The sequence below is a fragment of the Beauveria bassiana genome (assembly GCF_000280675.1).
Source record: "Beauveria bassiana ARSEF 2860 unplaced genomic scaffold BBA_S00048, whole genome shotgun sequence".
In the NCBI taxonomy this organism is placed as follows: Eukaryota; Fungi; Ascomycota; class Sordariomycetes; order Hypocreales; family Cordycipitaceae; genus Beauveria; species Beauveria bassiana.
The window spans coordinates 80037-104662 of record NW_007930883.1 but is presented as its reverse complement, the minus strand read 5'-3'; the positions used below and the strand labels follow the sequence as shown (position 1 = coordinate 104662).

The window sequence follows — 24626 nt, the reverse complement described above, 5'->3', positions numbered from 1 at the left end:
TTCATCAATCGACAATATCTCTCCAAGTAGCTTCTTTTCTCGATTTATGTTTTAACCATCTTCTCATCCGCGAATGAATGTACTTTGGACCTTTTATTGCCCTGTCTAAGCCGTTGGCTTTGTCAACACACCGTTCCCACGGCTGGACCGGCACCCGACCCAAAAAAACGCAGGCCGAGCTCGCACGCTCATCATCATCATATACCCAGCCAAGCACATCAACCACGCAGCAAAACAGCCTCGCTCCTCTACGCACTCCATGTTCTTGTAACACTACAAACCCTCTCCTTTCCTCCTGCTCTTCCTCTTCGAGCATACTTTCTTCCTTTACAGCAAGAAAATGTCTGCGGCCGCCGACGCGCAGGCGCACGTCGTCGCGCAGCCGCCGTCACCCAAGCCGAGCCACGACTACAAGGGCTTCGTCGCCGGCATAGGCAGTGGCATTGCCAAACTCACAGGTAACGTTTTTTCCGTGCGGGCGTGGCTGTCCCTATTCCCACTTCCGGCCTTTTTCACTTTTCGGACTCCCTGTTCTAACCTTGCTTTCCTTCTCCCCTCTTTCAGTCGGCCATCCCTTTGACACGGTCAAGGTGCGCCTGCAGAGCTCCGACCGCTTCAAGGGCCCGCTCGAGTGCGTCTTGCAGACGATTCGCCTCGAGGGCGTGCGCGGGCTGTACAAGGGCGCGACGCCGCCGCTCGTCGGCTGGATGTTTATGGACTCGGTCATGCTGGGCTCGCTCAGCGTCTACCGGCGTCTGGTGGCGCAGCACGTCTTTCACGTCGACGTCTGGGCGCCCGGCACCCTCCTGCCCTCCTCCTCTGGATCCTCGCGGACCGCGCTGCCGTCTGTCGGCCACGGCCTGGCCGGCATTCTCGCCGGCGGAACCGTCTCCTTCATCGCCGCGCCCGTCGAGCACGTCAAGGCGCGGCTGCAGATCCAGTACGCCGCCAACAAGGCTGCCCGGCTGTACTCGGGCCCGCTCGACTGCGTCGCCTGCATCTACCGCCACCACGGCGTGCGCGGCGTCTACCACGGCCTCGGCGCCACGCTCCTCTTTCGCGGCTTCTTCTTCTTCTGGTGGGGCTCCTACGACCTCTTCTCGCGCTGGATGCGGCAGCACACGAGCCTCAGCCATCCGGCCGTCAACTTTTGGGCCGGCGGCCTCTCGGCGCAGGTGTTTTGGCTGACGTGCTACCCGGCCGACCTCGTCAAGCAGCGCATCATGACGGATCCGCTCGGCGGCGGCCTGGGCGACGGCCGGCGCAAATACGCGACGTGGCGCGACGCCGCGGTGGATGTCTACCGGGAGGCGGGCTGGAGGGGCTACTGGCGCGGCTTCTTGCCGTGCTTTTTGCGTGCCTTTCCGGCGAATGCAATGGCGTTGGTTGTGTTTGAGGGCTTGATGAGGACATTGCCGTAGAAAAAAGGCATATAAAAAGCGTTGCATTTGTTGTGTGTAGATATAGAAAGGCGACATGGCGGATACAATACTGGTACATTCACAAGAAGCTGGCATAGGATTGCAAATTTTTTGAATCAAGAGATTCGGTGGGTATATTTTGGAAACATCCAGGACAACAGACTGTAAATTACTTTCCGAAAATCGCCAGCCCTTCTACGAGCCGAATCACCAGCCAGAAAGTGCCTCCATCCGGACATTATCTCCTCACATTTCCCTATCCGATACGTTACTTCTCATAACCCTTTTTTCTTCTTCTCAAAGACATGATCCCTCTTGAAAGCCCATGCCCCCGTCCTGCACAAATTCAGTCAAGAATTGCGCGCATTTACTCGTCATCCTCATCGGCCTCGTCGTTGACAACGTTGAAGAACTTGAGCTCGTAGACGCCGCGCGAGGTGGAGACGACGCGGAGCCAGTCGCGGAGCTGCTGCTTCTTGAGGAACTTCTTGGTCAGGTACTTGAGGTAGCGGCCCGAGAGGTCGTTGTGCGCAATGACCTCGATCTTGCCCTCGCCCTGCTGCTGAATCACAATGTCGTCGCCGAGGTTGTTGGTGCGGCCCTCGACCTTGATGCGCTCCTGCAGAAACTTTTCGAAAGCGGCAGTGTCGAAAATCTTGTCCGCGGCGGGCTGAGAAGCGTTGATGATGAACTGTGTGCAAGTTGGGTGTTAGCGGGAAACTTGGGCTCTCCAACCTGGCACACATGCGCCGTTTGTAATCCCTTTATTAAACGAAAAAAAGGATTGAATTGAAAAACGTACCTTCTTGGTCTGCTTCTGGGCCTTGCCAGACTTCTTCTAAATGGACATGACATCTTAGCCTACTGCAATTTTTTTTCCTTCATAACCTCCGGTGGGTTTTCATCGCTCGGCAAGAGGTTCTTACACCCCTCGCCTACAGCAAAGCGGTTGCGACATCATGTACATACAGCAATGGGAGCCATTTCGACGGTATTGAAAGGATTGGTAGAAATTTCGGTGTTTTTTTCTTTTTTTGGTCGTGAAGATCGCAAAGAGGTCAAATCCTGCGCCTTTTGGAGGGTTAATTCGGATGTGTTTGCAGAGTGGGAACTATTTTTCCGCTTCGCTTCGCTGTGAACCTCGTCTTGGTGGGCTACCCACATTAAATTTTGCTGGTGGATGCCACCGCAGCTTGCAAAAGTTAGGGCTCTCGCGGATTAATCATTAGCCGAAGACGCCAAAGTTGGCAACATGACGACGAATCACGTGCATTTCCTAAACAGGCAATGCGACGAGCTGCTCCGTGTAAGTGAGAGAGAATCAAACGGCGAACAAAGTATGGAGCGAGGTGCAATAGCAAAAGGTTTACGCATGTTGTAGAAGCATATTAATGAGAGCAAAGAGAATCAATCGAGGAATGCAGAAAAGTACTGTGATTCGAGCCTTGCTGTACCGTGACATAATAAATCGAAAAGAAAGATTGGAAACAATGAAAACCCCGCTAATCTAGACGCCTCAATGCAAATGATTATCCTAGCCAATTCTCGAAACCCTGCAAAAATACATGATAAGAATCGTAAAAGTCGTAATACATGCAAATTCCCATCATGTCATTTCTCGTACACTCTATTTATCGTTTTTGTTGAACAGCTTCTTAATGACGCCCTTGAAGCCACCAGCCTTCTTGGCGTCTACGTCCTCCTTTTGGTGGCGCTCGCGAATTCGGTTTCTGCGCCTCGCGTCCTCATCCGTCGGAATATCAGACTCGCGCCGCGAAAACTCTCCCTTGGAGTACCGCTCCTCCCGGGGTTCGTCCTTGGGGTGCTCACGCCGGGAGTGCTCTCGTCGGGACGAGGATTCGCTCTTGATGGAGCCCTCGGCGTCGCGGCGGCGACGGCGGCGGCGGCGAGCCTCGTCCTCTCCCGTGTTGGATTCGTCCGAATCTTTTGGTGTGCGCCCGGCCTCGTCGGTGCCGGAAGTAGGCGGCGTAGGTCTGGATTTCTGAGAGGAGCTCGGGCGGTGTCTGGCCAGATCTGCTGGTCTATCCTTTGTGGAATGGCTGAGTCGTCGAGATCTGTGGCCATGCTCGCCACTTGTTGCGCTTCTTTCGGCCGCCTCCTTCTTCTTTGCAGCCGCTGCTGCCTCTTTTCTCGCAGCCTCGGCCGCTTCCTTCTTTGCAAGCTCGGCCGCCTCCTTTTTTGCAGCTTCGCGGCGCAGCCTATGACGCTCTGCTCGACGTGCCTCGGCCTCGAGCCGCGCGGCTTCTTCTTCACGTTCCTTGCGCTTCTTGTCGCGCTCTTCGCGCTCCTTGCGCTCCTGCTCGCGCTCCTGCTGGCGACGACGATGCGCCTCCTTGCGTCTGTCATGGTCAGCTTGCTCTTCTGCTGACAGGATTGGCGTTCTCTTCTTCTCCGGGGATGCAGTGGACTTTCGTGGCGGCGGCTCTTCAACAGCCACAGGCGTCTTGTGCTTCCTCTCCCGCTCCACAGAGGTTCCATGCCGGCTTCCCGAGGGGCTGTTGTTCTGCGCCGAGTAGCCGCTGTCGCGGCGCTTAGTCGGCGCCCTGTCGTCGTCGGTCGCTCCTCGAGTGCCGTCCGACTTGTGTCGATGCGAGCTGCCGCGCGAACCTCGGCGTTTAGCGTCTTTATCGTCACTCAGATTGCGTCGCAAAGATCGAGGTCGAGCATCTTTGTCGTCGCTGAGTTCGCGCCGCGACGATCGAGGTCTAGCATCCTTATCATCGCTCTCCTCGCGATGCGTCGCCGACGGCCTGCGTATGCGCCGACGACGCTCACCATCGTCTGCACGGTCATCACGGCGGTCCCTAATTCTCTCTACTTTTTTTGTTAGCATGTGCTGGTCAGGCGTTGAGAAGCAAAGAAAGCGACAACGACAACAGCGAAAGACAAGAGCCACAAGCACACTATATCACAAGAAAGTACCCGCCAGCCAATCCCCCAGGGTTGAGATGCAAGACCGACGCATTAGTGCCATGCTGCAAAAATGTTTGGCTTCTTGATGGGCGCGCAGATGTCTGCTCTGTAACTCTGCGCGCAATGGTGAGGGCATGCATGCAGCCTCATACCATATTCCCATCAGCTCTTGCTTCCCAACTGCCTGTGATTGGCCAGTGGTTTAAACGCGGAACCCTCGCGCAGCATCACAGAAATTCTTGCGGACCGAGAAGAAAAGTACAATAATCATAAACATAAATTTCCACAGTAATGATGCTTTAGTATCTCATAGTCACGAGACGGAGTGCTGCCCTAGGAGCTGCCCTCGGTAGGGGGTGTTGTCTTGATGGCAGGCCTGGTCTTGAATAACCTTGAGCGCAGCCACGAGAAAGGCGAGAGGATCAATCTGGCCAGCGACACGAAGAATGTCGGCTTCGACTGTGAGTTGTTAGTCGTAAACAACATCATAGCGTAGGAAAGAGGTAGTAGCCATACGCTTGCCACAGCAATGGATTTCGATGTAGCTGTGCTCTCTTCGGGCTGAGGTTCGGTGGCGACCTCGGCGGCTGGTCCAGCAGCAGCTTCAGCTGTAGGCTCGCTGGCGGCTGGTCGACGGCGGCGCAAGGTTGATTCTGGCTCAGGAGCAGGAGTCGCCTCAGTAACAGGGCTGTCCTTTGCGACAGGCTCCTCAATTGCTCTAGTAGCAGGCTCGGCTTGCGCGACTTCGGCGTCTGGCTTCACCGTGTGACCGTTCTCATCGTCTTTCTTGAAAGAAGCGGCGCCAACGGCAGCTGCACCGACAACAAGGGCAGTGCCAGCAACACCAGCAGCGATGGCGGCTACCTTGCCAGCATCGTGATCCTTCTCGGCGGGTTTCTCGACCTTGGGCTCATCGGCGACAACGGTGCTCGTCTCCGACGCCTCTGTCTCCTTTGACTCTTCAAGCTTGGGTTCATCATTCTTTGCAGATTCCGTAACATCATTATTCTCCACCTCCACAGCGACTTCCAAATCGGATGGGGTATCTTTCACGTGCGTAACATCAAGTTGGGTATCAGCTATCTGACTCTCACCTTTGGTCCTCTTCTCCTCCGTCTTCTCCTCCTGCTTGCCGTGAAAATGTTTGATGGCAGCTGCAGTAGCGGCGGTAGCGGCGGCGGCAGCAATGGCAGCAGCGGTGGCGGCTTCTATGCTGTGGTCCGGGTTTTGTTTCTTTGCCTCCTTCGCTTCTTCAGCTGCAGCCACAGGCTCGGGAGCAGGTTTTTCAGCTGCAGCTTCTTCAGCCGCAGGTTCGGTAACGGGCTCGTCTTTAGCGACGGGATCCTCGGAAGCAACATCGGCGGCAGGTGACTCTTCAGTCTCAGTCTCGACAGCCTCCTCGGCAGCAGACTCAGCGACAGCTTCCTCGGGGGCAGCCTCGGTAGCCTCCGGCTCCTTGGGAACAGCAGCCTCGGCCTCGGACTCTACCTCCTTGGTTTCTTCCGGCGCCTGCTCCTCAGCGGCGGAAACGTCTAATTCGGGCTCGGCAGGAGCTTCAGTCTCGGCCTCGGGAGCAGCCTCGACCTCTTTGACAACAGGTTCCTCTTCCACTGTCGGCTCGGCAACAACAGACTTCTCTTCTACAGCCGGTTCAGCAGCAGCAGGCTCGTCGGCTGGGACGTCAATGACAGACGCGACTCCGCTGGCAGCAGGCTCTTCAAGAGGAGCATCATCAACAGACACCTCAGGGACTGAGATTTCCTTGGGGGCCTCAAACTCGGCTTCCAGGGCAGACTCGTCTTCATCGTCAGAGGGATACTGCACAACAGCAGCCGTAGTGACAGCAGCAGCACCCAGAGCAGCAAGGGCAGCAGTAGCCTCGGCGTCGTCAGATGGCTCCTCCTTCGAGGCCTCGACTGGCTCATCCGTAGCGGCATCGGCGGGGACATCGGGTTCAGCGACAGTTTCAGGCTTGTCTTCAAGTTCCTCTGCGGCCTTGTCAGCGGCAGCCTCTTCCTGTGACTCAGCGGCAGGCGCGTCCTCGGCGGTAGCGGCCTCTGCTTCAGCAGGAGCCTCTACGACAACGGGAGCGTCAGCTGCAGGAGCAGCAGTCTCTTCCTGCGCCGCAGGTGCCTCTTCCGTCTTCACCTCCGCGGGCTCAGCGGCAGCAGGAGCAGCCTCTTCCTTGGGCTCTTCCTGCGTCTCGGGCTCAGCGGCGGGCACGGCTTTTTCACTGGTGGGTTCTTCACCAGCAGGCTCTCGCTCTGCCTCACCAGTGGCGGGCTCGACGGGCTTGACATCCTCCGCAGGAGCGGCATCTTCGGCGGCGGCGTCTGCGGGTTCAGTCGGAGCAGCGGGCACAGCTTCCTCACTAGCAGGCTCGCCAGCAGGCTCTCGCTCTGCACCACTGTCCTCCTCAGCCGTCTTGTCCGCGGCGGCAGGCTCGGCGACGGGTATCTCGGCTGCGGCGACGTCAGCAGCAGGCGCAGCAGCTTCTTCTTCCTTGGCCTCGGCGCCTTCTTCAGCAGGGGTGGCGGGCTCGGGCTCCTTGGTCTCCTCGGTTGCTTCAGGTTCCGGGACGACTGTGGGCTCAACATCCTGAGCAGGCTCAGTGATGACGGCTTCCGCAACGGAGCTCTCGGGGACCTCGACGGGGGCAGCGGCCTCGTCAGCGGCAGGAGCATCTTCAGTCTGGGGAGGTTCGGGGGCGGCCTCCTCATCCTTGGGAGGCTCCTTGGCAGAGGCAGACTCTTCAGAGGCGGGAACTTCCTCGGTGGGAGCTTGGACGTCCTCTTCAGCAGCTGCGGGCTTCTCTTCAGCAACTGAGTCCGCGGGCCTGTCCTCTTCAGGGTTGACCTCGTCCTCCTTGGCAACTTCTTCGGAGACGGGCGCGGCGGTAGCCTCATCAGTGGCGACTGGTTCCTCCGCGGTCTTGTTCTCCTCAGTCGCTGCTTCAGGCTCAGCAGGGGTCTCATCCTTGGGAGTATCAGTGGAGGCTTCCGCAGCAGCCTCCGGCTTAGAATCGGCGTCGGCGGCAGGCGTTTCGGGCTTGAGATCCTCGGCAGCTGGTTCCGCCGGCTCGACAACGGCTGCCGGCTCCTCTTTGGCCGGTTCGGGAGCTTCCGCAGGAGCCGTCTCTGCTACCTTGGGCTCGGCTTCCGCAGCAGGGGTTTCTTCCTTGGCCGGCTCAGCAGCGGCAGCGGGAGCAGCCTCTTCAACCTTGGGCTCAGCTTCGACAGCAGCAGCCTCCTCTTTAGCAGACTCGGCAGCAGCAGGCGTCTCCTCCTTGGCAGATTCAGCGGGAGCCTCGGGAACGGTCTCGGCGTCGGCCGCAGGCGCTTCCTCCTTGGCAGGCTCAGTGGTGTCCTCCGCCTCCTTGACAACCTGGGCGATGACCGGCTCCGCGTCAACGGCGGGCTCTTCCGGGGCGGCAGCAGCCTCAGGCTCCGCTGGAGTCTCCGGAACTTCAGGAATAGCTTCCTTGGTGGCTTCGGGAGCAACAGCAGCCGCTTCGTCTAGCTGGGCCTCTTCGGTAGGCGCCTGGACATCCTCGGCGGCGGGATCGGGGGTGGTCGTCGTCGTTGGCTCCACGGGCTTGTCCTCCGCAGAGGCGGCGGCTTCTTCGACAGATGGGACGGCCTCAGCGGGAACGGGCACTTCAGCAGCGGCAGATTCCGGTGCAGGGTCCTCCTTGGAGGCTTCGGGCGCGGCGGCGGGCTCAGCGGGAGAGGGCTCCTTGGCCTCTTCTGTCGTTGCCTCGGCCGGCTTATCAGCAACATCCTCGGCAGGCTCAGCGGGGGCTTCCACAACGGGCGTAGGCGCCTCCTTGGGTGCTTCAGGCGTAGCAGCCTCTTCAGTCGCCGGGGCGGGCTCCTTGACCTCTTCAGCCGCCTCGACGGGCGTATCGACTACATCCGCGGCAGGCTCCGTAGTCGCAGGCGTCTCTTCCTTCTTCTCCTGGGCAGCGGCTGGCGCGGCTTCTTCAGCGGGATTGGCAGCGGCGACGGTAGATGGTTCGGCAACGACCGCAGCTTCGATGGCGGGAGCGGCGGCTTCCTCCTTAGCAGGTTCGGTCTCCTCTGCGGGCTTGTCCTCAACCGACGCAGCAGCCGTCTCAGAAGCGGGCTCCGGCACCTCGACTGGCTTCTCCACAGCTTCGGGCTCCGCTTCCTTGGGTGCCTCGACGGGAGCAGGCTCCTGGACCTTGGCCTCGGGCTCCGCAGACGTAGCAGCCTCTTCCTTCTTGTCAGCCTCGGGCTCAGCGAGCTTGGCCTCTTCAACCTCGGCAGCCTCGACGGCGGGAGCAGCTTCCTCGGTCTTTGTCTCCGCGGCAGCGACGGCAGGCTCGGCGGGCGCAGCTTCAGCAGGTTTTTCCTTGGCAGGAGCAGGCTTGGTCTCCTCGCCGGATGGCTGGTCCGCGGTCGCAGCGTCAGGCACAGGTCCTGCGGCAGGTTCTTCGACTACAGCAGCCGCGACAGTTGGTTCCGCGGGCGTCTCCTTTTCGGCAGCAGCAGCATCAGCAGCAACTTCCGCGGCGGGCTGGTCCTTGGTCGTGTCCGCCTCTTTCTCCTTCCCGGGACTGGCATCTGGAGCCAGCTCGGCAACGGATTCGGTAGCAGCAGCAGCGACAGGCTCTGGAGCAGCGGCGGGGGCGGCTTGAGCCGGCGTCTCTTCTACTTTTGGTATTTCCTCTGCAGCGGCCTTTTCTTCTTGCGCGGGCACAGCAGCAGCAGTAGCAGCCGCCTCCTCTTCCGGCTTCTTCTCCTCCTGAGCTGGCTCGGCTACCTTGGACTCGGCAGCAGGTACCTCCTCGGCTGGCGCAGCAGCAGCAGGGGCTTCGGGCTCCTTGACCTTATCCTCCTCGTCGGCTTCCGTAGGAGCAGCAGCTGCAGCATCGGCGGCCTCGGGCTTCTTGTCCTCGGGAGCCGCTGCGGGAACGCTCTCATCTACAGCAGCAGCAGCCGTCTTGGCAGCATCATCATCCTTCTCATCCTTCTTTACACTATCGTAACTCGTAACCTCATCCACGGTAGGTTCACTTTCGGCAGGGGTAGCGGAATCCTCGTTTGTCTTGGGGGCTTCGCCATCATTGGCCGCAGCGGCGGCGTCTTCAGCGGCCGGGGTGGCCGCTTCCTCGACGGCAGCCGCTGTCTCGGTTTCTTGTTGTTGTTGTTGTTGTTGTTGTTGTTGTTGTTGGTCGTTGGGTTGGGCATTAGTCGTGTCATTCTGGGTCGTATCAGGCTCATCATTAGGGGTATCTTGCTCAGCGGCATTCTCAGTCGTAACAGTCTCGTCAACAGCATCGGTAGTGGTGGTGGTGGGCGCGGCGTCGGCGGCGGCAGTAGCAGCCTCGGCCGGCGTGGCAGGCTCCTCGGGGGGTGCCTGGGCCGCGGCGGAGACGGCGGCGGCTGCGGCCTTGTCCTTTTTCTTCTTGTCTCTCTTTCTTTGGTTCTTCCTTTCATTCTTGGCATTCTTGGACTTGGGCGGGGACACGGGCGCGGCGGCCTCGTCGTCGGTGGATGACGACTTTTTGCCCTTTTTCGTCTTCTTGCTCGATTTCGAAACCTCTTCCGCCGGAGCGGCCGCGGCGTCGTCACCGGCAGGCGAAGCGTCTCCTGCGCCCTGGTCCTCGACCTGAGCTTCCGTTGTGTATTCTCCCTCTCCCGCGTCTACTCCTTGTTAGCTTTGTCGTTGTTGGGTCCCCTTTTCATTTCTCTTGATGCAAAAAGAAAAAAGGCCCTGGCGTCAGTCAATACGCACCTAATTCATTTTCGGCTTCTTCGTCTTCAGACATGGGAATTCCGTAGTTGACGTGGGAAAAGTCGGCTGTTTGCACAGCTCCCCAGGCATTCCTACGGTAGTCGTAGGTGTCGACACCTTGATGTTGCTCTTCCGACGCCATTTTGAGGTTGTTTGGCTTGGTGTGAATGTGGTGAGAGTAGAGGAGCCAGCGGTTGTGATAAGAGACGGGGTCGACAGAAGTAGAGATGAGATGACCTGGTTTCAAAAGCAGAAATCAATGCTATCACGCTGTTACTGCTCGAGAAATAGTTGTTACAAAGGCTGGTGCCTGTTCAAGGGAGCACAATCACCCTTGCAAGTAACAATTAGAAAGTTGCAAAAATAAAATCAAAACAAGATTAAACGACGTAGAGGAAAAATCCTTTCTGATTGTTCCCTTACAACGTTGTGGGTTGTGGTGTGGATGGGGGCGGCTGCAGGTTGGGATGATGTCAGGCAGCGATAGGCGCCCGAGGGTGGTGATGATGATGATGTGTGTGTGTGAATAGGATGATGAGAGGTCAGACAGATGCGGGCGGTGAATAACAGAGCAGTTGCATGTTTCAGGAGTGAGTAGAGAGTGAAAAGAGAAGAAAAAAGAACAGCTGCAGCTCGGCGGGGAGAGGAGAGGTCTATCAAGTCGTGCAGAGCGCGAAGAGAGCAAGAGTGAGCATGGGTAACACAATGGAGACTTGTTTTGGCTCCGCATCAACACGGCATCGATATACGTACTGATACAGATGCAGTGGTTAATTTCTTCTCTTCGATATTACTAGGGTCATGTTGTGTGTATATTGTTTGGTACCATAAATGTATCTCTTTTTTTTTTCTTCCTGCGTCAGGGTCTACCCCGGCCTAGTCTTTGGGCGGCGGGGGTACATGGATCATGTTGACCAAGTGACAAGATTTGCTGGGAAACCGACTCAATTAGGTGGCCGGGATACGTCAGTGTCGAAATGGTTGCGCAGCCAGAAAAAAATAATGAAAAACTGAAGAGAGAATCGAGACGACGCGGTCGTGTTGTGTGACTTGGTACTTGGGCTGTTTGAGGATGGTTCGTCGAAAAGCTACCTTGGGACAAAGATGGATGCCCGACTGCGGAGTTGAGGCCGACGTGCATAAGTCGGCATGCGTCGTTTGCCATTGACGAAGGAAATCAAAGCAGATAAAGACTTCATCAGGAACAATAAAAAACGCGCGAATGACTACTTACCAGCTGTAGCCCGGTTGGGCTCACCCATCACAATAATGCAAGCCTTGCATCGCATGTATCAAATACCAACGTCTATCCTCCTCTACCCTCCATCTCTTTTGCCCAACACCACACGCACAGAGCCGAGCATAACTTTTGTCTCGTCACGCACATGATTCGTTCGTACCGGCCGACCTGCAGCATGCGACGTGGCTCGCCACTCGTGTTAGCAAGCACACAGCGCAGCCCTTGGATGAGAAGCGGCGCATTTTCGTATCTTGTCTTTTTTTGCTCTGCTCCCATCATCTGTCATGATACCAGCCAGCCAGCCAGCTCCAGCACACCACTTCTCTCCTCTCGGCGTGGCGGGCACTGAGACATGGCTGGCCGGACGGACGGACCACAATGGTTCTCTTTTGACGACCCGATCTTGACTGGTTGAGCCGAGGCAAACGGCCCAAGGTTCCTCTACATCTCACTACAATTTCCATCTTGCCCGACATTTGGGAGGGGTTCTTCGCACGTCACCATGGAAACCGCAGCCTGAACCCTGACAAAAAGATGTCTAATATATCATTATTGACGCTATCGTGAGCAAGGATCACTGCCCAAGCTCATTTCCAAAATGGCGGTGTTTGTGGTGAGGGTACCCGTACACGACATGGGTGGTTGAGCTGGTGTTGTCTGGTCGGTGCGCCGCGCTGCGGTGCTACCAAGTAAATAGATGACCAACGCCACTATCAAGTAAACAACTGCCAAATCATGCGACCACTTTATAATAAATCAGATGGTGCATTATTATGATGGCATGTATAATTTTCGCGTGCATTGCTGTCAACAAAAAGGTTTCCCACCTTCTTTCTTCATAGGTAGTTGGGCAACCTGTACAGGCCGCGGGTGCAAACGCCCAATCTCGAGGAAAATCCTCATTTGCCAGCTGGCATTATTAGATACGTATCTGCAATGCTACCTGAGGCCACCACCGAAAAGAAGAAAAAAAAAAAAAAAAAAGGAAACAGCCCACCAAATCTTTTTCTTTCCGCTCCGAGCAGGGTCCCCAGGGCCCAGGGACCCACATGAGCTTTTCGGGCTTTGATAATGACCCGGCCTATTACTACAGATTATTACCGATGACTACCCATCATGCAAATGTGTTGCTTTTGTTTTTCCTTTCGAAAGGAGAAACTGTCGTCTTTTGTCGCTGATTCATCGGATCGCCTCTTTGGTATATCGTTCTGCATCTTCAACGTAAGAACAAACTTCCAGGCACATTATTAGATCATTACCCACCACAATCATGAAATCACCACCTGCATTCAACCACCTCATCATGCAGGACCCCAACCACACACACACACACATCTATATACTGCTACTTTCCTTTTCTAGAAACACCCACGTTTGCCGGCCGCTCCTTTTCCCTCTTTGGACATCCTAATCAGACGACAAAAAGTGATATATCCATCTCTCCTTGTCCTACCTGGGCAAGCTGCACAAACGTAACAACTCGCACTCCGACGCTGTGTCGGTTGCTCTTGTAACCGCACATCGCGGCATTGCTCTCCTCTTCCTTCATTCTACACGTAGTCATCACGTAGAAACATGCCAAAATAGATAATATGTAGTGACAGCATCATTTAAGCTCTTCATTTTTGGTATCTCATCACATGCCATCCCGAGCGCAAACATGTACGCACGCTATCAGCCTCATTTTCGCTTTCCTCGTATCTTTTCTTCTTTGTAGCACATCCTGACCTGCTTCGTACCGCTCTGGATCATCTACCAGCTGGTAAGCGTCTTGGGCGGCTTCTCAAACCAGCTCCCCACCTTTGGCGCCGGCATCTCCTAGGCTGCCGGCGCCGGGGGCTGTTGCGACTGCTTGTCCGTCGCGCTTGGCGCGTAGCTCGCCTGCGCCCGGTTCTTCTTGATCACCTCCTTGACCCGCGCCTCGGCCTCGTCCCAGTCCTCCGTGTCCAGGTGCACCAGGTCGATGCCAAACTGGTCCGCAATCTTGCTCAGCGCGTCAAAGCTCTTCTTGTCGTAGACGAAGCTGATGCTGACGCCCACCCGCCCGAACCGGCCCGTGCGTCCGATTCTGTGCAGATACGTCTCGTAGTCGGGCTCCTCGTCGTTGCGTCCTTTCATCGGAATGTCATAGTTGATAACCATGGACACCGACGACACGTCGATGCCGCGAGCCAGCACGTTCGTCGTAATCAGCACCTTGTTCTCGCCCGTCCGGAACTTGGTCAAAAGGTCGTCGCGCTCGCCGCCGTCAAACGCGGCGTGCAGCGCAGACACCTTGTGGCCGTCGGCAACCATGCGGCGCTGAATCTCGTTGGCGCTTTCTCTCGTCTGCATGTTGTCAGCGTTGCACTCGTAGATACCCGTCAATTTCCTTACCTTGACAAAAATGACAGATTGGCCAATCGTCATCAGACCGTACAGCTTGCATAGCACATCGTACTTTGTATTGTCATCGGGGCAGTCGATGAACATTTGCGAAATACCCTTGACCGTCAGTTCGCTTCGCTGCAACTTCAGCGAGTGTGCGTTCGGCGCAAACTTTCCAGCGTAGCTGTTAACCTTGTCGGGAAAGGTCGCGGAGAACAGGAGCGTCTGGATATTCTTGGGAAGCATGCTATCCCCTCTCCATTAGCACATAAAAAAGCACAGCAATCACATCGTAACCGTAACGTACCCCTTGACGCGCATGCACTGGTCACCCAGACCCTGCTGATCCAGCATGTTGTCGGCCTCGTCGAGCACCAGCACCTTGAGCGTCGTAGCGTTGAGCTGCTTCCGCCTGATAATGTCCATGACCGTGCCAGGCGTGCCGACAATGACGGCCGCGCGGACGGGCTCGCCGCGGGGCAGCGCGCCGGGAATGGCCGCGGCCACCTTGAGGTTGGGGAGGAACCTGCCAATCGCCTTGATGACGCCTTCGATCTGGCGGGCGAGCTCACGGCTGGGCGCGAGCGCGAGCGCCTGCGGCACCTCGGGCTGGCTAAAGTCGACGCGCGACAGAATGGCCGTCACAAACGCGGCCGTCTTGCCCGTGCCCGACTGCGACTGCGCCAGCATGTTTCTCGGGGGGTCGGACAGCATCAGAGGCAGCGACTTTCCCTGCACCTTGGACGGCTTGAGAAAGTTGAGGGCGAGCAGGCCTTTGAGGATATCGGGGGAGCTAACGGGAACCCAGTCAGTACTTCTCGGAGCGTTGTGCATGGCCAGACAAACTAATGGGAATTCGTTGAAATAATCAGGGGGGGCAGATGAAGAAAATCGACGGCTCTCTACTCACAGTCCAAGGTCATCCCAGTTGGTGGCTGAGTGAAACGGCGTCGCCTCGTTGTTTTGCAGATCGCTCAGCGAGACCTCGACATCCCACTCGGGCTCCTGCAGACCAGAGCCGCCCAGAGCCTCGGGCGCGCCGTCGACCTGAGCATCAGGAGTCGGCGTAGCATCAGTAGTCGGCGTCGCATCGGTAGCGGTGCCGGATGCGGGAGCAGCGTCGGCCGGCTTGTCGTCGGGCTTGGTGATGCGGCTCGCGAGATCAGCCATGGTGCATGTGTATGTGTGTCTGTTTGTCGTGAAAAAAAACTGCAAGCTCGCTCTGCTTCTTCAACCTGATGATGGTCGTATATCGTATAAAGCCCTTTTTACTCGCTTTTTCGATTCTCCATAAGAGATAAAAGAGAAAGAAATGGACAAAAAGACTAAGCTTTGGCTTGCGGTCTAGGTTGAAGATGGGTGATGAGAGAGTGTGGATTTGCGGCATCTAAAAAGTTGGCGGGGTGCTGCTGGAGGGGCAGCAAGCTCCTTGGACCAGCAGCGGTGCGCACGCCAAGGCAAACGCCCGACAGTTGCAGCGTTGCGCCTCGCCGCTGTTTATCCGGGCCCGTTTGCGAGGAGCTTCATCACTGCGCGACAGCTTAGCAATTGCTATTCGCGACCTCTCATTTACCATCTCTCTTTGCTTCTCAGCTCCCATGCGTCATATATTCATCTTGTGCAAGCCTCGATAGCGTCTTCATAATGGCAGCGCCGCCTCCGCCGCCTCGCGGCCTCTCCCTTTACGAGAACCTCCACGACCCTAACGATCCTTCGCCCTCGGCGACCATATCCTCCGGCCCTGTCCTCTACTCCCAAACCGGCACCACGTCTGCCTCTGCCACCGGTCCTCTTCTCAAGAAGCCCATTGACCCTGCGCTGCGCTTCCAGCCCACGCGCCGCCCGCAGCCGCCCAAACCCAAACCCAAACCCGCCGTTTCCAAATCCATCCCCAAACCACCTGCCGCCGCGCCGACAGAACCGCCGCCACCACCGCCACCGCCACCGTCCTCCGACACCGACGCCGTAAATCCCAGCACTGTAGCACCTACATCAAAGAGCACGCTCGCGGACTGGGCCGCCACCGAAGACGACGAGTGGCTGTACGGCACCGGGGAGAAGCGCCAGCGCGGTGGGCGCAAGGCCAAGAAGAAGCGGCAGGCCCAGCAGCAGCAGCGAGAGACGGACTGGGACGACGTGTATGATGCGTCGAGGCCGACGAACGTGGAAGAGTACCTGCGCAGCGATGAGAAAATCGACGAGGTGCGCGAGTGGAAGGCGTTGCTGTACGGGCACCGCAGAGTCAGGGCGCCGGACAGCGACGGGTCGTCGGATGAGGAGGACGCGAGACCCGTCATGCGTCCGAATAGTGAGCCACGCCCAAACGTACGCCTCATCATGGCGTTTGCATCACATACTAAACTATCATCTAGATCAATTCGCGCCTCCGCCGTCATACGCCGCCGTCCCCCCGCCACCATCCTCTCCTCCTACAACATCCGCACCACCACCTCCTCCTCCTGACGATGCCTCTGGCGACGACGCATACGCCCGCCGTCTCGCCCTATCCTCCACGTCCTCCTCGCAACCACCTCCCCCTCCCTCGTCCACCACCATCTCCGCCGCCCCCATCCTCTATACGCAACAAGAACAAGAACAAGCACCATCTCCACCGCCGCCGCCACGCTCTCCGTCCTCCCGCCCCGGCCAGGCCGGCTTCGCCCACCGCCTCATGGCCAAGTACGGCTGGACATCTGGCCGCGGCCTCGGCGCCGCGGCCTCCGGCATCGTCAATCCTCTCCGGGTGCAGGTCGAGAAGCGTCGCAAAAAAGCAGACGCCGATGGCGGCGGCTGGGCCGAACCCGCCAACAAGGGCAAAATTATTGGCGGCCGCGGCGGCGGCAACGACGACCAGCAGCAAGGGCTCAGCAACGTTATTGTGCTGCTCAACATGCTCGATAATATGCCCGATCTGGCCGCCGAGGTGGAAGACGGCCTTGGGCAGGAGATTGGTGAGGAATGTGGCGAAAAGGTACGTTTCGATACAAGGATACTTTGACCCGAGAGAGTCGGTGGAAAAAGTGTAGCACTAACAGGAAACAGTATGGCCGCGTGGAACGGGTATATATTGACACGGAGACGCAACGCGTTTTCATCAAGTTTACGGACCAGATATCCGCACTTAAGGCAAGTGTACCGTCACTGGCTTACATCATCAGCAACTCTAACATGGTACAGGCCGTTAGCGAACTACAGGGTCGCGTGTTTAACGGAAACACAATTACGCCAAAATATTACAATGACGACGCCTTCGACCGAGGCGTATACACCACGTAGATGCAAATATAGTTGTGACTCCGCTGCACCAACTCAGAGGCGTTTCCCATGTTACGGTTTCAAATATACCAACGTGCAGCTCAGTGGCACATGTCAAGTACGATTCATACATGTAAAATAAAAAATCAATTCAGCTCGTGTGCCAACATTCAAATACAGGGTAATTAATAAGTTCTACTATGTCTGCGGCAAACGCTCTTAGTGAAACAATGCGCTGCGTGCGGGCAGACAGTGCAGCCAGCGTAAAACATCCACAAGTGCAGGCTCAAAAGAAAAAGCAGGTGACATATTTTGGGGTGCAGAGAATGACGCCATTTCCCACCATAGATTCCCATCCTCCAAAAACACAGCGACTCTTTACAGAAGCTGAGCAGCACCTGCAATTAGACCGAGGAAAATGGCGGCAGTGCTGAAGCTAGGAGTGCCAGCGCCGCTGCCATTACCGCTGCTGCCTGTCTTGTTGAGGCCGTTCTGGTCGTTAGCCGTCTTGTTATCGAGGCCGCCGGCACAGTTGACCTTGCCCTGAACGACCTTGCCCTTGAGGCCGTTGAAGAACTTGCAAACGTCGGTGAGGTTGGAGGTCGACTTGACATTGATGGTACCCTTGACATCATCGAGCTTGGGGAGTTCGGCACTGAGAGTTGTTAGTGAAGCTGGCCAGCGGATTAGAAAATGTGGCATACTTTTCAAAGCTTCCGCCGAGGAGCATGTTCTCGACACTCTTGAGCTCGGGGAAACCGGTAATCTCCTCCAGCTTGGTGTTGTTGACAATGGTCAGATCACCGGAAATGGTCTTGAGCAGAGGGAAAGAGATGTTGGTGAGCTTTCCGTTGTTGATGAAGGAGACGGAACCACCGTTCTTCGAGGTGCCGACACTAGTAAGGTTGGCAGCCTCGTAGGTCTCGAGGTTGGGGTTGGTGTCAAACTTGATACCATTCTGGATCTCCTTCAGGGCGGGGGTGCCGAGGCTCTTGATGTTGGAGACCTGAATCTCGTAGGCGGACTCGAGGTCGGTAAGGTTGACCTGCATGTCGTTGCCATTGTTGGTGATAATCAGCGTCTTGGTAATGTTGACCAAGTTGGAATCGAACTTGGCGAGTCTCTTGTTGTTGTTGATGGTCAGGCTGTCGACGGTAGCGAGTTTGATACCACTAAGATCGCTGAGGAAAAGATCGGAAAAGTCGACGGAGCTGGCCTGGGAGACACCAGACGAAGAGAAGGTGAGCTTGTTCAGCTGACCCAGACGACGGAAGGTGAGCTTGTTCAGCTTGGTGAGCTTCGGGAGATCGATAGAGGCGAGCAGACCGGCATCCTCGACGAGGAACTCGCCACCAATGGTCTGGAGGGACGAGGACGAGATGGATAGCAAGTTGGAGGTGTTGCTGACAACAAAGTCCTGCTTGAAGACCTTGGGGCCGTCGATCTGGAGGTTGCCCTGCAGAGAGGGAGAGACGGTGACTTTGGCATCAATGGTATCACAGTCGAATGTGGGGTTAACAGAGTCGATGGTGATATCCGTGGTGCAGTCACTGCTGCCGGCGGCGACTGAAGATCGTGTTAGTTATAGGGAGACACAGAGGTAGGGCGGTAGCAAAGGGGAATGCTTACAAGCGCCAACGCTGGCGGTCGCAAGGACCATGAACTTTTGGAAAGAAGGCATCTTGATCTAGAAAGAATGTGTCAGATTAGGCCGGTTAAGAGGCGTTGCCTAGTTGCTTGAAGTGGACGCGGGCTATGTGCTGTCAAGAGTAGAATCCGGATCAAAATGGAGGCGGCGAGTAGAATCTGATTCCAAGAAATATGCTGAGTCGCTAGTGATGGAGATATGCTTCGTGAGAGCTGATAGTGTCAAGTCGGGACGCGTTTAGAAGCTGAGCAAGCAAAGCTCTTTCCCAGAACGTCGGTTGCTAAGACGAGTTGTAGCGGGAGGTGGGAAAGAGGCCTGGTGATGAAGCTTCTGTGCGTGACCCGACAGATGATGTTTTGGGTAGAAATTGGTCGTCGGGAAGAGAAAAGACCGAAAGAGAGGAGTAGCGGCGTGCAAACGAGGTGCCAGGCGGCGAGCTGAAGTGGGACGAAAGGGCGTTGTACGATGCGGGAAGGAGGTAGACGGGCAGCAAGCGACTGGAATGCAGGCGCAGACGGTAACACGGCAATTATGTTGGCAACAGAGGCGCGGCACTTCAAGTCAACCCGGCAACGGGAAAGGGATAGGAACGCACCAGACGAGTAAAAGTGACAAGAGGTGTCGTTGAAGAGAAAAGGCGACAATGGTCGGACGGTCGTCGAGCAACGATTGACTCCTGGAACAACAACGCGTTAGCTTGAGCGGAAATAGGGGCGGTCGTGGGAGGCGTTGCTAACCCAGTGGCGTTGATAACGAGGGAACGAAGAGAAGAATGAACCAGAGGCAGAAAGAAAAAAAGGGCACGAAGAAAATCGTTGTTTCTTTTTTTCGGGGGCCAGAAAACGAGCGGCTGGAAATGAAGTGGAATAATGGGAGAAGTATTATTAAGAGAGAAAGGAGGAAGAGGTTTTTAGTTCAGGGAGGGACGGGCGAGAGAGTGAGTGAGAAGAGCGAGTGGGAGGAGAGATTGGGAGCTTCCTGGACGACACTAGAGAGGGCCAGTGGGCACCGATGCATGGGCCTGGCCGAGTAGTCCGTACTCGACGACGGATTATCGTAACGTGTTTAGGTACTTGGTGTGAGGGGTAAATGCGTGGGGAGATGAAGTACCGATGCTCTTGACCATATTACGGTACCATTATTTAGTTTTGTGCTGTGATTACAAGGGCCCATTGACCAGTCGCTGGGTTGCCTCTCAAGTCCTGCTGGCAAGAAGCCCAAGAGGACGGGTCGCCTAGCCAGGAGAGTCGCTTGTGTCGGGAAATGAAGAGACGCGATCTAGAACATGGAGTGGAATCTTTGACTATTCATTATATTTGATGATACTTTACTGAAAAAGACGATGGTGTTGAGCAAATGCCAGAATGCCAGCTGGCCACTGTTGCAGTGCTCTGGCAGGCTGGCAGGGTGCAGCATGTAGTCACGGGCCTTATTACGGCTTACTGCACCAAGGTACGGCCCACGGGCACGGGTACCTTGTTGCAGAATCGCCACATACAAGTTCCAAGGCCCAGGGGCAAAAGAAAGAAAACAGGCACAAGCTGTCTCCATTGTTGGCCAGCCTGCACTTGGAGTGGGGCCACCCCCACAAGTTCAGGTGCCAGCACTGCTGAAGCTGTGGAGCCACAAAACGCAGCACAGGTCGCAGGTCAAGGTGCAAGCAGAACTTGGCGGCCATTTAAAATCTTTCAGATGGTCTCTGTCTGTATCCGCGATCTTGAATGTAAAAATCAATTGTAAAAAGCATACAATCTAGACATGATGCGTCACCAATTGCCATCAATTGTCCAAGACTACTTGCAAGAGTTCTTCTTGGCTTCGTATCACAGCGCCCTACCAGGCTACTATCCCTGCTGTATGTCCCTCCGGGGGGGCCTGTCCGATACAAATCCTCGTCGCAGCACAGCCGCAAAGCCACATTTGCATCGCACGATGCAATTGTCAACTTGTCATGGACCTCTCGACCTCTTGACCTCTCATGCTCGAGTTCTCTCCGTCTCTGTCGCCATGGCCATTTATTCATCACTTCTCTGCCTCTTCTCTCAACATAAGCACTGTGATTCTATTGTCATCGCACATCACTCATTGTTCCATATAAAATACATCGAGGCCAGATGACCTCTATGTATTCGTATCATGAGCCATTCTATTCCGGGCCATTTACTCCTCGGCTTATCACCCTCACGGCCAGCTTCCATCACAGGTGTACAGTCCTTAGACTATCGACTCAGTAGCCACCCATCTTCTCTTCTCGTGATGATTTTCTTTATTTTTTTACCTCTTTCAAAGCACCAGCACGACAAGAAAACTTTATACCCCACTCCATCCCTCAGCGACGCTTGCGCGTCCCCCACCTCTCGCTAGCACGCAGCACTAAAACAACACCATGGGCGCTATCATATTAGTGCATGGGAATGGTCTTCCCAAGGCCGACCATCACTCCAGTCGACCAGTGCACGGAACGTCTGAACCATTTACCTTGTTTCAACCCACCAAGACGGAAAAAAAAAAAACATCAAAGCCGGCAGCTTCCTTTGTAAAGCGTACAGCCACCAAGACGACGCCAAAACTCTTGGCCTTGCCACCACGCATACCTGCTTTACGCAGAGGGTGCAATGTACACGCAGGGGAAAAAAAGTAAAAAGAAGAAGAAATTCCTTGATTGCTACGCACTAGAACCGAAAGGTGGCAGCAAACGACGAATTTGTAAAGTGCTGCCGCACCACGGTATCAAAGCACACATTGACACGCAATCTTGACAGACAGAAGGACACCTGCAAATGCGACCTAGTGCCACGATCTGCAATAGACCATCTGCCGATCTGAATAATTAGTGGACAGATGGGATTGGGTGAATCAGCCCGTTGAACCTTTACCAATAACAAAGAGCTGCCCGTTGCCCAAAAAGGTTTTTGCTGTCATGACCATCCCAGCTGCTGCTGCTCGCATATGTCAATTGGCATCTATTTAGGGCCAATTTACGTAGTATATTTATTTTCCTTCTCTAGACAAAATTTTCTTTCAAGTCGCCGCGCCACCGGCATCCTGCATCCGCGCATTCCGTCTGTTCCTTCAAGCCAAGCCCGACTTCTTACGAGCCGCTTCTTTTTCTCCGTCTTGGCTCCCTGCCTTGGTTGCCAAGGTTGCTTCTGCCGTTCCTCCGCGCTCGTCAAAGTAGACTGACACTTTTGTATTTCCGTGTCGCCGTGCTGCTCCAAGTCCTACCTACCTATGGGATTACTTAAATACTGATTACTATTTACGTTTTGCCGAAAAAACGCCACGCAATGCTTGGCAGCTGCCACTCCGTATTCCTACATTCTTGACTGTCAAACTGTTCAACAACATGCTTGGCTGCATGGCGCTGTAATAAGAGAAAAAGAAGATTAAAAAGAATTTTTTTTGGCTAAAGGGATTTCTTGGGGGGGATCTACATCGCCTTTGTCTCGTTAAGCTGAATCGGCATAGGTGAGTCCGTCTCACTATCCTAGCAATAATTACCAGTAACGGCAATAAACAAACAATTTTCCATTCCAGACTTATTCTTCCATTGTAAACTGAAGAGGACCCGAACAGGTATCGACAATGTGGATAACTGTCGACGGGCGCCCAGGTCACACAAATGCATTACACCAAAAGACTATGCTGGGGCGGCCATCTGCGAGATCATATAATAATTGAAATGACGCCTCTCTTCGTGCTACGGTGCTGCTGACGACTCATCATGGCATATTAATGAGCCTCATTCCATCCCTTCACTCCTGGGCGGGCTCCTAGGCTTCTAGCCCCTAGATTTGTTAGGACGGGCGCGCCCACCAGCGCGTAACTCATTCGCCGTGAGCAGAAAGAACAACGGACGTTGTGACATTATCATGCAATCGTTATTAACCAGTGGGGACCGAGTGAAATTGCCCAATATTGATTTTTCCTCGTCTTCCCGCCGTTAGCGTCGTCTGCCCCGATTGTGGCGGGCCCGAGGACAACAATTCTTTGCGATGGAATACGAAAGGACATCTCCATGGATATATATGAATACGACAGGGCTGCAAGGCTCGCACAGCTGCCTTGGCCGGAGGAATACTCTGGGGTTGCTCGCCATCATGCTGCTGTGCAAAACCGTCTCATTTGACCGATTAATTTTGGCAAATGGCAAATTACAATATTCGGCAACCCCGTTACCAAATAACGTTGATATTATATACCTAATTTACAGAGCCATGTAAATCATCCCTTGAACGCCGCACTCGCTTTTAGTAACCAATCATAATAATCCATCATATTCCATCATAACCCACCACGTGCCATTTTGAAGGCGACAGTCACGACTCACAAGATTCTTGGGCATCCCATCGATTCTGCCAGCAGATCTCTCCAACAAGCAGGGCCTAGGCAGACAGCTGCCTCCCTATAGCATCACCATCCCCCCCAGCCGCCATATTCCCTCACGACTACTCCATGGTGCTGACGTCCGTCTCTTCCACCCGCCACATGTACCACATAAATAAGCTCCGGTACGGCGCAAACCTGTCCGACATGGCCACCATGTCCTGCTCCGACATGTACTTCCATTTGCCGCCCTTGTTGCGCAGTTTGGCCACGTCGCGTCCCGCAAATGCCGCCATGCCGCGCTGAACGCCCAGATCGCCAAGCGAGAAGACGTCCATGCGCTTGAGCCCAAAGCACGCAAACATTTCGACCGACCATCGCCCGAGTCCGCGTACCGCCAGCAACTTCGCCAGCACCTCGTCGTACGGCGCGTCCTGCAGCATCTGCGCGCTGAGCTCCCCCGAAGTGAATCGGGCCGCCAGCCCGTGGATGTACTCGGCCTTGCGCTGGGATAACCCGGCCGTCCGCAGCGTCTCGAGCGGCGTGGCGGCGACCTTTGATGGGTGAGGAAACCGGGGCGTAGCATCGCCATCGGAGGTCGCGGCAAAGAGCATAATGAACTTGTTCTTGATCGACTTGGCGGCCGCGCCGGACACCTGCTGCGAGATGATGCCGCTCGTAATGCTCTCAAATGGATCGACCTCTTCAGCCAGGCCCTCGGGCGAAAAGACGCGGCATGTGTGCTTTTCTATCAGCGGCCGCATCCGCTCATCGACGCGAATCAGGTGGTCGCACGCCTCCTGCAGCAGTGTCTGCGTCGTCGTCGTCGTCGTAGTAGTAGTAGTCTTGCCCTGGCGACCTTTGGACGGCGACGGTGGCGGCTGCGCATCGTCTCGCGGCGCAATCAGCCGCGAAGTCTCGGGTGATAGCAGCATCGCATTGGTGCCGCGCGGGTTAGCGAGGCGCGTGACACCGGCCGGCTTGGGCGTCTGCGGCCCCTCACGCGTGGCCGGCTCGGCGATAATGCCGACGGCGCTAGGCGTCGGCGTCAACGGCGGGGGCGTAGCAGCAGTGCGCTTCTTCTTCTTCGGCGTTGATGGTGCTTCGTCTTTGGGCGGCTTGGCGTCGGCCTTGCGCTTGCGACCGTTGGCTGTAGATGAGGCGGGCGCGGTGGGCGGTGGCATCGCTTCCGTGGCGGCGCTGAGCCGTGAAGACCGCCTCGTCCCAGCCATGGCGATGATTCTGTATGTTCGTAGCCGTATCTTGGAGTTGCTTGCAGCGGTGATGGCACGAGCTGTTGGCGTAGATTGTAGCGTGAGAGCCGAGATACGGAGGGTGAATGACAGTCCCGCAATCATACACAGTAGAGACCTGGGTGCCGTTGAAATTGGTGTCTATGGATGGAGATTCAATTGCGGCCGATGACGACAGCTACTCGAAGCATTAACAACGTATAGTCGCCATTCAATGGAGGATGATGGTCAAAAGAGAGGGATGACAAATTGCGAGCTTTCACGGCATCAGCGAACGGGAGCTCTGTGCAGCCAGCAACCTTACGGACCTACGTAATAGCTAGGGCGTAGCTCAGCGCGAAAGAGGCCCGTTTTTGCCCTCCCAATCAATAAGGTAGTCTTACCCTGCAACTACTACGTACCTAGGCCGACATCAACCGTCG

General features: G+C 55.8%; 8 protein-coding genes across 8 annotated transcripts; 2 read left to right on the top strand and 6 right to left on the bottom strand.

Moving 5' to 3' along the window:
- Positions 1 to 340: 340 nt before the first annotated feature.
- On the top strand, positions 341 to 1421 carry BBA_09248 (carrier protein YMC2; the record flags this gene model as incomplete). The annotated part of the gene is made up of 2 exons (XM_008604345.1): positions 341 to 458; positions 565 to 1421. 2 exons carry the CDS (start codon positions 341 to 343, stop codon positions 1419 to 1421), a joined length of 975 nt encoding a protein of 324 aa, XP_008602567.1.
- A 367-nt stretch (positions 1422 to 1788) lies between these two features.
- BBA_09247 (ribosomal L22e family protein) lies at positions 1789 to 2405 on the bottom strand (the record flags this gene model as incomplete). The annotated part of the gene is made up of 3 exons (XM_008604344.1): positions 1789 to 2112; positions 2224 to 2259; positions 2391 to 2405. The coding sequence occupies 3 exons, from the start codon at positions 2403 to 2405 to the stop codon at positions 1789 to 1791; spliced, it is 375 nt and encodes a 124-aa protein (XP_008602566.1).
- A 643-nt stretch (positions 2406 to 3048) lies between these two features.
- BBA_09246 (uncharacterized protein) lies at positions 3049 to 4275 on the bottom strand (the record flags this gene model as incomplete). The annotated part of the gene is made up of 1 exon (XM_008604343.1): positions 3049 to 4275. One exon carries the CDS (start codon positions 4273 to 4275, stop codon positions 3049 to 3051), a length of 1227 nt encoding a protein of 408 aa, XP_008602565.1.
- A 413-nt stretch (positions 4276 to 4688) lies between these two features.
- BBA_09245 (uncharacterized protein) lies at positions 4689 to 10257 on the bottom strand (the record flags this gene model as incomplete). The annotated part of the gene is made up of 17 exons (XM_008604342.1): positions 4689 to 4814; positions 4872 to 5401; positions 5450 to 5624; positions 5676 to 5846; positions 5886 to 5939; positions 5985 to 6149; positions 6198 to 6580; positions 6629 to 6688; positions 6728 to 6779; positions 6828 to 6893; positions 6939 to 6953; positions 7002 to 7166; positions 7212 to 7454; positions 7500 to 7532; positions 7575 to 7700; positions 7740 to 10024; positions 10116 to 10257. The coding sequence occupies 17 exons, from the start codon at positions 10255 to 10257 to the stop codon at positions 4689 to 4691; spliced, it is 4791 nt and encodes a 1596-aa protein (XP_008602564.1).
- Positions 10258 to 13173: 2916 nt separating this feature from the next.
- On the bottom strand, positions 13174 to 14892 carry BBA_09244 (DEAD/DEAH box helicase; the record flags this gene model as incomplete). The annotated part of the gene is made up of 4 exons (XM_008604341.1): positions 13174 to 13683; positions 13732 to 13969; positions 14030 to 14515; positions 14633 to 14892. 4 exons carry the CDS (start codon positions 14890 to 14892, stop codon positions 13174 to 13176), a joined length of 1494 nt encoding a protein of 497 aa, XP_008602563.1.
- A 474-nt stretch (positions 14893 to 15366) lies between these two features.
- Positions 15367 to 16998, top strand: BBA_09243 (G-patch domain-containing protein; the record flags this gene model as incomplete). The annotated part of the gene is made up of 3 exons (XM_008604340.1): positions 15367 to 16030; positions 16095 to 16693; positions 16765 to 16998. 3 exons carry the CDS (start codon positions 15367 to 15369, stop codon positions 16996 to 16998), a joined length of 1497 nt encoding a protein of 498 aa, XP_008602562.1.
- A 357-nt stretch (positions 16999 to 17355) lies between these two features.
- Positions 17356 to 18658, bottom strand: BBA_09242 (ecm33-like protein; the record flags this gene model as incomplete). Its single annotated transcript, XM_008604339.1, has 3 exons — positions 17356 to 17632; positions 17682 to 18543; positions 18607 to 18658. The coding sequence occupies 3 exons, from the start codon at positions 18656 to 18658 to the stop codon at positions 17356 to 17358; spliced, it is 1191 nt and encodes a 396-aa protein (XP_008602561.1).
- A 4415-nt stretch (positions 18659 to 23073) lies between these two features.
- On the bottom strand, positions 23074 to 24309 carry BBA_09241 (HhH-GPD superfamily base excision DNA repair protein; the record flags this gene model as incomplete). Its single annotated transcript, XM_008604338.1, has 1 exon — positions 23074 to 24309. One exon carries the CDS (start codon positions 24307 to 24309, stop codon positions 23074 to 23076), a length of 1236 nt encoding a protein of 411 aa, XP_008602560.1.
- Between the last annotated feature and the right edge of the window lie 317 nt (positions 24310 to 24626).